At 43.8% G+C, this 11,539-nt stretch overlaps 1 protein-coding gene across 1 annotated transcript; it reads left to right on the plus strand.

Moving 5' to 3' along the window:
- The first annotated feature begins 212 nt into the window (after window positions 1-212).
- On the plus strand, window positions 213-6,253 carry golga7ba (golgin A7 family, member Ba). The gene is made up of 5 exons (XM_013135175.4): window positions 213-331; window positions 3,045-3,170; window positions 3,278-3,430; window positions 5,815-5,916; window positions 6,050-6,253. Exons 1-5 carry the CDS (start codon window positions 320-322, stop codon window positions 6,131-6,133), a joined length of 477 nt encoding a protein of 158 aa, XP_012990629.1. The 5' UTR covers window positions 213-319; the 3' UTR covers window positions 6,134-6,253.
- Window positions 6,254-11,539: the final 5,286 nt, after the last annotated feature.

The raw sequence follows: 11,539 nt of genomic DNA on the forward strand, positions 1-11,539 counted from the left end.
AATATTTTTTAGACAGAAATGGCACTAATTGTAAAAAGAAAATATTTCCTGTTTTCATGCAGACGCAAAAATCCGTGAATTTGGGATTCAACTTTTGGCGTAGTTTTTGAAGTCACAAAGTCCATGCGATTCACTCCAATGACAGTTCATAACCGCTCCAGACGATCCCATTAGCCAATCAGTGCTGTGTATATAAATCCCTTCACCGATCTCTGGCCCACCCTGCCCTATCCATCCCCCCATCCTCCTGTCCCAGTAAGGCGCTTTGAGCTTCGGGAGTCGTCGTAGTACAGCCTTTTATACGCCGTCAGATGGAAACATGGCGACAGAGGTGAGGAAGAAAATTATCTATCGTGTTCTTTGTGTGTTACCCCTTAGCTTACCTTGCAGTTTATGGTTAGCGTGTGTTGTGTTTTAGATGACAAAGGTATCGTAGCTAGCGGGGCGGGTGGTTATCTTCTCTTGAATCGTTTAAAAGCCATTTGTCATCATTGTGAGTACGCTTACACTGGACGGTCGGCAATGAGGTGACAGATTGCGTTGTGTACAGTTTTGGCTAGAGTCTGTGCAATCATGGTTAAAATAACCAATGTTTTTTGACGTGTAAAAAGTCATTTTCACACGTAGATAACATTGGCTTCAGTGGGTCAGGCATTTTAATCTGATGTTGTAAAAGAGGTCGTCATTTCGACACGGCCCCGAGAACCCACCGCGTATCTCCATTGCAATAATAATGGCTTAGGCAGCGGTATGTCAGTGAGATTAATGGTCTTTGTTTGTGGCACACGCAACTGGCGTTACGCTGTAGTGGGGTTGGCTGTGTGGAATACAACTGGGCCATCAGCAGCGTAAACAAGCAATCCATCGCGCAGTTAAGCTGTTTTGGTTAAAGCAGATCTTTTATGTTTTTGAGTCGAGTCGGGTCGCGCCGTTAATCCGGTGTAGGCGAGGCAGGCAGGCTCGTGCTGTGCGGCAGCCGGCTGGAATGTGGCCGCGCGCGCGGTGACAAGTCAACACCATGGACAGCGGCCGTTGGGGTCTGGCCAAGAAATGCCCGTTCTACTCTTTGCTATTTCCCACGGTTCTGAAACGCCGTCTTATCCTTTCAATCAGAGACACTCCGCAAAACAAGATCGACTATGCGCAAAAGCTATTGTACCCGGAGCAACAATCATACTATACTGACCGTGCCTTCCCCACCCACAGGCCTCCAACCACTGACACCGACTAATCAAGGGGGAAAATAACGACTATTTGTTGCACCGTTAGTCCGTTGAGCCTAATGGAATTCTAACGGAGATCGATTTGTTTTTGAGCTGTTGTCTGATGTTGTGGCTACTTGCCTGGATTCCCTGGTCAGGTCTGAGAGGGAGAGAGACCGTGTTTGTGACTGGGCAAGGATCCAGTGGGCTGCCAGACAGATCACCCCTCCTTTTAAGGAGTGCCTCGTCAACGACTTCATACACTACCCCTTGAACAGTGTCTGTGTGTTTAAAAAGAGAGATCAGTGGTGTGTAATTGCCATTCTTCAGCCATTACAGATCCAGAAAATCTCTAATAGAGTTCCACGTTACAATTTACCTTTCTCTGTCAATCTGTTGCTTCATGCAGTGGGGAGAACAAGTATTTGATACACTGCCGATTTTGCAGGTTTTCCTACTTACAAAGCATGTAGAGGTCTGTATTTTTTTTTATCATAGGTACACTTCAACTGTGAGAGATGGAATCTAAAACAAAAATCCAGAAAATCACATTTTTAAATAATTAAGTATTTGATCACCTACCAACCAATAAGAATTCTGTCTCTCACAGACCTGTTAGTTTTTCTTTAAGAAGCCCTCCTGTTCTCCACTCATTACCTGTATTAACTGCAACTGTTTGAACTCGTTACCTATATAAAAGACACCTGTCCACACACTCAATAAAACAGACTCCAACCTCTCCACAATGGCCAAGACCAGAGAGCTGTCTCTCTAAAATTGTAGATCTGCACAAGGCTGGGATGGGCTACAGGACAATAGGCAAACAGCTTGAGAAGGCAACAACTGTTGGCGCAATTATTAGAAAATGGAAGAAGTTCAAAATGACGGTCAATCTCACAGTCTCAAAGAAAACCATTAGTAAATCCTGCAGTGCACGCAAGGTCCCCCTGCTCAAGCCAGCGCATGTCCCGTCTGAAGTTTGCCAATGGGAGAAAGTCATGTGGTCTGATGAGACAAAAATAGAGCTTTTTAGTCTAAACTCCACTCGCCGTGTTTGGAGGAAGAAGAAGGATGAGTACAACCCCAAGAACATCATCCCAACCCTGAAGCATGGAGGTGGAAACATCATTCTTTGGGGATGCTTTTCTGCAAAGGGGACAGGATTACTGCACTGTATTGAGGGGAGGATGGATGGGGCCATGTATCGCAAGATCTTGGCCAACAACATCCTTCCCTCAGTAAGAGCATTGAAGATGGGTCGTAGCTGGGACTTCCAGCATGACAATGACCCGAAACACAAAGCCATTGCAACTAAGGAGTGGCTCCATTAGAAGCATCTCAAGGTCCTGGAGTTAACTAGCCAGTCTCCAGACCTGAACCCAATAGAAAATCTTTGGAGGGAGCTGAAAGTCCGTATTGCCCAGCGACAGCCCCGAAACCTGAAGGATCTGGAGAAGGTCTGTATGGAGGAGTGGGCCAAAATCCCTGCTGCAGTGTGTGCAAACCTGGTCAAGAACTACAGGAAACATATGATCTCTGTAATTGCAAACAAAGGTTTCTGTACCAAATGCTTTTCTGAGGAATCAAATACTTATTTCATGCAATAAAATGCTAATTAATTACTTAAAAATCATACAATGTGATTTTCTGGATTTTTGTTTTAGATTCCGTCACAGTTGAAGTGTACATATGACAAAAATTACTGACTTCTACATGCTTTGTAAGTGGGAAAACCTGCAAAATCGGCAGTGTATCAAATGTTATCCCCACTGTATATCTCTGTCGGTTTCTCTCTCCCCTCTTTCTCCTCTCTCTCCTCACCTGTGTGTGGGTGTCCTGTAGTTCCATAACCTCCAGGAGTTGAGGCACAGTGCGTCTCTGGCCAACAAGGTGTTCATCCAGAGAGACTACAGCGAGGGAACCACCTGCCGTTTCCAGACCAAGTTTCCATCTGAGCTGGACAGCAGGGTGGGTGTTTCACAAAACGCACACAGGCGGCCTTCCCCCATCACACACAATCTGTTTGTAGATTGAGCGTACACCTGTTTGTAGATTGAGCGTACACCTGTTTGTAGATTGAACGAACGCTGTTTGAGGACACGGTGAAGACGCTGAATAACTACTACGCCGAGGCAGAGAAGATTGGGGGCCAGTCCTACCTGGAGGGCTGTCTGGCCTGCACCACAGCCTACATCATCTTCCTCTGTATGGAGACACGCTATGAGAAGGTCCTGACACACACACACACACACACAGTTACGAACCCCAGTGCTATAATCTAGAAGAGAGGGGGAACGTAACACCTACACTTCACTAACATATAATCAAAAAGTACACAGCGACCACAACTACAAGTAATTTTATGGGCATGTAGATATATATTTACAACTGATCAGTAATACAAAGCAACGAACAGATACTGGTATACAGATACACACACACACACACACACACACACACACACAGACATACATAAATACAGTGAGAGAAAAAAGTATTTGATCCCCTGCTGATTTTGTACGTTTGCCCACTGACAAAGAAATGATCAGTCTATAATTTTAATGGTAGGTTTATTTCAACAGTGAGAGACAGAATAAAAAAAAGAATCCTGAAAAACGCATGTCAAAAATTTTATAAATTGATTTGCATTTTAATGAGTGAAATAAGTATTCGACCCCTCTGCAAAACATGACTTAGAACTTGGTGGTAAAACCCTTGTTGGCAATCACAGAGGTCAGACGTTTCTTGTAGTTGGCCACCAGGTTTGCACACATCTCAGGAGGGATTTTGTCCCACTCCTCTTTGCAGATCTTCTCCAAGTCATTAAGGTTTCGAGGCTGACCTTTCGCAACTTGAACCTTCAGCTCCCTCCACAGATTTTCTATGGGATTAAGGTCTGGTGACTGGCTAGGCCACTCTAGGACCTTAATGTGCTTCTTCTTGAGCCACTCCTTTGTTGACTTGGCTGTGTGTTTTGGGTCATTGTCATGCTGGAATACCCATCCACGACCCATTTTCAATGCCCTGGCTGAGGGAAGATTTGACGGTACATGGCCTCGTTCATCGTCCCTTTGATGCAGTGAAGTTGTCCTGTCCCCTTAGCAGAAAAACACCCCCAAAGCATAATGTTTCCACCTCCATGTTTGACGGTGGGGATGGTGTTCTTGGGGTCATAGGCAGCATTCCGCCTCCTCCAAACACGGCAAGTTGAGTTGATGCCAAAGAACTCGATCTGACCACAACACTTTCACCCAGTTCTCCCTGAATCATTTAGATGTTCATTGGCAAACTTCAGACGGCCTGTACATGTGCTTTCTTGAGCAGGGGGACCTTGCGGGCGCTGCAGGATTTTAGTCCTTCACAGCGTAGTGTTTTACCAATTGTTTTCTTGGTGACTATGGTCCCAGCTGCATTGAGATCATTGACAAGATCCTCCCGTGTAGTTCAGGGCTGATTCCTCACCGTTCTCAAGATCATTGCAACTCCACGAGGTGAGATCTTGCATGGAGCCCCAGACCGAGGGAGATTGACAGTTCTTTTGTGTTTCTTCCATTTGCAAATAATCGCACCAACTGTTGTCACCTTCTCACCAAGCTGCTTGGCGATGGTCTAGTAGCCCATTCCAGCCTTGTGTAGGTCTACAATCTTGTCCCTGACATCCTTGGACAGCTCTTTGGTCTTGGCCATGGTGGAGAGTTTGGAATCTGATTGATTGCTTCTGTGGACAGGTGTCTTTTATGCAGGTAACAAGCCGAGATTAGGAGTACTACCTTTAAGAGTGTGCTCCTAATCTCAGCTCTTTACCTGTATAAAAGACACCTGGGAGCCAGAAATCTTTCGGATTGAGAGGGGATGAAATACAAATGTCACTAATGAAAATGCAAATCAATTTATAAATGTTTTGACATGCGTTTTTCTGGATTGTTTTGTTGTTATTCTGTCTCTTAATCAGCAGGGGATCAAATACTTCTCCCCCCCTCACCGTAAATGCATACAGGGGAAATACTGGCGTGGTGCCGCCTGTCTCTAAAACACATAAAGATCCCTACTTAACTAGTCTTGAAGAAGAACGATCTTACCTAACTCACATCACTCAACCAACCCTAACGGACTACACCAAACTATCTCACCCTGTCTAATACATAAGTGTGACCACCGCTAGACTAAGGAACTAATACAAAGAGAAATGCCTACGTGTAAGGATGTCAACTACAATATTTCCGCTGCTACAAGTTGCTTTGTGAACGCTATAATAAAACCACTATTACCAAACCACCAAAAATCAACCAAGAAGACAAACTTAAGGAACATTTTTTACATGTTGTAAGTAACCAAAGAAACACCAAAAACTGAAAATTAACAACAACAAAGACAACTCCGGAGGGAAGATATGACCGTTCTTTTAAGTGGGTGGGAGGAGGCAGATGATTGGCCCGGACCGGAAGTGTAATGACTGGTGGGAAACGCCGTCCAATCACAAATGGACACCGCAAGGGCATGTGACACACTCTGACACACCCACACTGACTCGCTTTCTATTTTGCTGTTCCTTATTATCTTTCTTTCTTTATTTTTGTGTTTCTCATCCCTGTCTTTATGACCCTCCCCTTAGGTATTGAAGAAGATAGGCAGGTACATCCAAGAGCAGAACGAGAAGATCTACGCACCCCGAGGTCTGCTCATCACCGACCCCATCGAGAGAGGCATGCGGGTGGTATCCATTCGGACCGTGATGATGGTTGTGTGTCATTCCGGTTCTGGGGATAGGTTACCGTTAGGGTGTGTGTGTGTGTGTGTGTGTGTGTGTATATACTCCCATGTGTGTTCCTTAACCCCATCCTGTCCAGATTGAGATATCCATCTATGAGGACCGGGCCTCCAGCGGCTCCAGCTCCGGCTCCAGCTCCACATCCGGGACCAGCGCACGGTGACCTGGCCAGCCGGCCCCTAACCTCCGGAGCTCCACGCGGAGGCAACGCACTGTGACCGGGTACACACCATCGCCTCTGACACCTTAACCGCTGGAGCTCTACCCCCCCACCCCCCGACCCCCCCACCCCACCCCCACCCCCCGGTTAACGGACCACCGCCCCAGAAGCACTGCTCGGTGGCCGGGTCCTGCTTGACCCCACCGCTGTCTCGTTCCTCCCGGCCAACCGCCACAGCCGCCATCCTCGGGCCAGGACGCACGCCGTCCGTAGCTAACAGACTGGACACACGCCGTTTGACCGCGTGGACCGGGGCAGATCATGCCGACGTGCGTCGTGGGGGCCCCGTCACGCAGCTGTCACAACGAACGCCAGTGGCCGTATCCACGACCTGCACCTTTTAGAGTTTCTGACACGCACGTACACAAAGGCTGGATGTACACAGGCGGTCCGTCAATTATTTACATCCCTTCTGATTGGTCTTCTGGCCTGTCATGTCAGAGCATTTCCATGTCACATCTTTTCCCTGTAGTACACTGCTTTTCCGACCATCGCCCTATCGAATCAAAGCTGTGCACTAAACAGGAAATCGGGTTATGGGGTTTGTAGTCCAAAGAGCTCTGCTGAGGTGCAGCCGTCCTGGATTGGCCGTGACGCCTGATGGTCACACACTGGTGATTGTAACTGTTGTAGCGAGCACTGACCACAGACGCGTTTTCTCCCGTTTTGTCCCCTTTTCAATGCTTTTCAACCCATCTAACCTTGTGTCTGACCTTGTTAAGTCCTAGACGATAACGTAGTCCCCCGAAGTCGTGCTATAAAGGGAATAGGGCTCTGGTCTAAAGTGGTGTACTATAAAGGGAATAGGGCTATGGTCTAAAGTGGTGTACTATAAAGGGAATAGGGCTATGGTCTAAAGTGGTGTACTATAAAGGGAATAGGGCTATGGTCTAAAGTGGTGTACTATAAAGGGAATAGGGCTATGGTCTAAAGTGGTGTACTATAAAGGGAATAGGGTATCTTACTTGGTTTCACGGTGTGGTGGGAGCAACTCTGTGAGACCAGGATTATGCAAATGTATTCAATGTAGCATCATTTGTAATCGGTTAGTGTAGGCTAGAACAAAAGCCTGCGTTTCATTCTCCATTTAGGCTGACACTCTCTGAAAAAAACTTTAATTGGCTGTCCATTTAAGAGAACACAGTTCCAGGTGGAAACTTTTGAATTCCATATAAACCTTTTTCCCCTGAGAGTTCGAAAGTTAAAATAAAACTTGGAATAAACAAATATATGGAAAATGTAAGGATTCTCCAGGACAGGCACATTTTGGAAACCTTTTTTTCTGAGAGTGTGGAAATGAAGATCATTGGAACAAGTAGAAAGTCTTCCTCTTGACCATTATCTGTTGAAAACACTCACACTCCTTTTTTTACTGAACAAACCCTCGTCCAAAGAATCCTTAACTGCCAAAACTCACATCTTTCCCAATGTGAAGTGTCTTTTTCTTTCATCATGTTACCTGTAGGAAACATAAGAAACATCCATAATGCTTTCTGTCGTTTGATACATAAGGTATGTGTGTGTGTGGCTGAACCAGTTCGGTAAATAAATTCTGTTCTTCCATCACTCAATATAAAGACTGATTTAATTATTGATCAGTGTTTCACAGCCTGGATTTAAGTGTCTCTCTTCGCTCGTCCCTCTCCTTCGGGAAATCGTCCCTCTCCTTCAGAAAGCCCCACCTTTAATAAAGTTTATACAGACACCCTGATGTAGAGGACAGTATTTCAGGTATTTTACTCAACACATGCAGTAATATTCACGTCGACCACACGGTGGTGCTATAATGGGTTCTGGTTCGCTCATGCTAATGAGAATGTGTCCCATTTTCGTTGTGGGTTTGGCTAATCCATGTGGGATCATAGACAACACTGACCTGATTCTGACAAAGAATGGTGTAATGATAAATCTTGTCATAATATAACGATAATATTACCTTAGTATGATATTACATATGGTATTAATTGAAAATGTGAAATATGTCATAATTGTTGGGTTTTAATGAGTCCAAATATTATTTAAAAACACTGCAGTATAATGTCTGACACCAGTATATATTTAATTCAACACATCATGGCACAAAGAAAATAATAAAATTGTATTCAAAATCACGATTTTTAACTATAGATATTGCATCCATTTCTTGTTGCTCTAAGGTTTTAGGAGGCATATATGAACAAGCATTTTAACGTAAAAAGGGCTTCATGAAATACAGTGACATTTGAGATAGGAACAGAAGAAAAGCTGAATGTAATAAAATGTCAAAGTGAAGAAGCATAAACTATCCAATTGATTGTCAGCATATATGATTATATTTAAAACAAGAACAAACTTTTAAAATAAAAACCTTTTACATATAACACCATGATCTTCAGTCCAGGTTTTGTGATGGTTCTCTTCAGTCCAGGTTCTGTGGGGGTTCTCTCTAGTCCAGGTTCTGTGGGGGTTCTCTGTAGTCCAGGTTCTGTGGGGCTTCTCTTCAGTCCAGTTTCTGTGGGGGTTCTATTTAGTTCAGTTTCTGTGGAGGTCCTCTTAAATTTAGGTTCTGTGGTGGTTCTCTTCAGTCCAGGTTCTGTGGGGGTTCTCTCTAGTCCAGGTTCTGTGGGGGTTCTCTCTAGTCCAGGTTCTGTGGGGCTTCTCTTCAGTCCAGTTTCTGTGGGGGTTCTCTTTAGTTCAGTTTCTGTGGAGGTCCTCTTAAATTTAGGTTCTGTGGTAGTTCTTTTCAGTCCAGGTTCTCAGTGTCATGGAGGGGGTCTCTAACAGTCTGAAAGAGACAATTACTTTAAACTTTACATAAAACTATCTGCAACTTGTTGGATGTACACACACACACACTCAGCCACACTCACACACACACACACACACACACACACAATAAATACAAATTCCAATTGACTTAATAACGTGGTTGCAAAATTACACAATAGTAACAACAATAAAACAATAAATCTGCAAAGTTGGTTGGGAGCACGAGAAATAGCAACCATCTTGACAACGGCGCCATCATACTGTCGGGTAACTTTAGCTAGTCTGAATAAAATCATGTATTTACTTTAACCTAAATAACCTTTTTAATTAGGAAAAAATGATCAGGACCGTCTGTGTTGAAAATGATAATGGTCTGTGTTTTTATATAAGAATTGTATGCATTACTTTACTAAGCAGGGAAGCTGGGACAGGGGCTACATAGACTGCAAAATTGTTTAATGCTAAAAAAAAATAAAGCTGGTGGAACATCTCACAACTAATAAGGTTAATTGGCAACAGGTCAGTAACACAATTGGGTTTTGAAAGATCATTCCAGAGAGGATGAGTCTTTCAGAAGATGGGAGTTTCTCAACATAAAATTGCAAAGAGTTTGGGGATCTCATCATCTACAGTACATAACATCATTAAAACATTCAAAGAATCTGGCGAAATCTCTGTATGCAAGGGACAAGGCTGAAAACCAATATTGGATGGCCGTGATCTTTGGGCCCTCAGGAGGCACTGCATTGGTACGTCACTGCATCCACAAATGCAAGTTAAAACTCTACCATGGAAAGAAGAAACCCTATTTTCACAAGATCCAAAAACACTGCTTCCTTCTCTGGGTCCAGCTCATTGACGAAGGATTGAGGCGAAGTGGAAAACTGTCGTTGGGTCTGACAAATCCAACCCCTCTAAATATAAACCCCCAACCCAACCCCTCTTACCCCCTAAACCAACCCCCCTAACACCTGAACCCAACCCCTCAAAATATAAACCCCTAACCCAACCCCTTAACCCAACCCCTCCTTTTGTTTTCGTTAACTTTTTAATTAAACATGAACACACACAAATGTATACATATTAGAGGCTTACTCCCAGAATGTCGTAGTCAGGGGACCTGTTCCTGATCTTCAGATGTGTGTATGTGTCACTGTCAGGATCAGGACGGACACTCTGTGGGGAGAGAGACTTGTCAAGATAACAGTAGGTGAGAGACTGTAGAGATGGAGAACACTGTTCAGTGAAGATATGATTAAATCACCTGTGGGTCTGTTGTTGCATCACTTCCTCCTGTAGATCGCCTGTAAACAGGGTCCATAGAGAAGGTTAGAGGCTTCTAAAAAATGTGTGGGTACATCTGAGTACCCTCTACTTTTCCGTCTTGCTGACAAAACCTGGGTGACTTATAAACACCAAGACACTCTTTGACTTGAATGATGTAATTCCTTTTTCGCTTTTAAATGAAAGAAGAATAAACAAAATCAAAACACCAAATCCCTCTTGTTGTTTTTGTAAGATATAAGCCTCTGTGACAGTTTGACCTTTAAGAGAGAGGTGTTCGTCCCGCCCCCAAGCATTTACGGGATGTGACATCCATCCCGCTCTGTCTTTACGCTGTTTATGTTATCTGAGTGTCAGTGGGCGGAGCTAGTTGGGTCATCACAGGAAATTGAACACACCTTCTTCAGGGACCTGGTTCCCCGCTGTTCTGAGAAACTAATGTCTACTGTGTCATTTTTGGGGTTTGGGGAGTTATGGTTTTACTTTTTAATAAATATCTTGTGCTATTTGATATGTCCCAGTTTGATCTGTCCCAGTTTACTGCCGGATTGTGACAAGAGGGAAACAGCAAAAACAATTTTATAGCTCTATTTTATGGCTCTAGCCAGCCTTAGCATCTAACCAGACAACAGCTAAATAGCTACAACGTACTGTTTTCAATTCCCGTCATTAAAGCCAATCCCGCCTGATGTAAAACTAGAACTAAGCAAACGTAAATTTCACTGGCTCAGGAAAACATCTAATAATGGAACAACTGGAGGACCCCAGTAGAGGATGGAGATCAATGGCTTTAAGAGTTATTACATGGCTTTAAGAGTTATTACATGGCTTTAAGAATTATTACATGGCTTTAAGAGTTATTTAATCCGTATGGGATTCCATGTCACTCACTGAGGCTGCGTCGTTGCACTTGCCAAAGGAGGTGACGAGAGAGTCTAATAAGACCTCACACCCTCAGCCATTTGTCAAAGCAATGGCCCCACACACTAATTTGAATTTCAAATATATGCACAGCGACAAAAGAGCACAAAAAACACAGACCTCGTCAGAATACAGGTGATGGTGACTAGAAGAGCTGCAGCAGTCAGGGCTGACCCCACTCCCACAACAGGAACCCAGGGAGACACTGCTGAATCTGGAGTCAAAAACAAAATGGCATAAAATAGAATTCATGATATATATAATTATATATAATAACATACTTAATAAAAATATGTATTAATAGTGTGTGATATTATAAACCTATAAATAAAAGTAAGAGACAATATAAGGATTTGGATGAGCTAGGTTAAACTTCACACCTTTTACAATTATCAT

The sequence above is a fragment of the Esox lucius genome, chromosome 9, assembly GCF_011004845.1.
Source record: "Esox lucius isolate fEsoLuc1 chromosome 9, fEsoLuc1.pri, whole genome shotgun sequence".
NCBI lineage: Eukaryota > Metazoa > Chordata > Actinopteri > Esociformes > Esocidae > Esox > Esox lucius.

Bases quoted from the DNA above. Each gene is read 5' to 3' on its own strand.
- golga7ba (XM_013135175.4), top strand. The intron at 3,171-3,277 runs GTGGGTGTTTCA...ACCTGTTTGTAG, and splicing joins CATCTGAGCTGGACAGCAGG to ATTGAACGAACGCTGTTTGA. The intron at 5,917-6,049 runs GTATCCATTCGG...CATCCTGTCCAG, and splicing joins TCGAGAGAGGCATGCGGGTG to ATTGAGATATCCATCTATGA.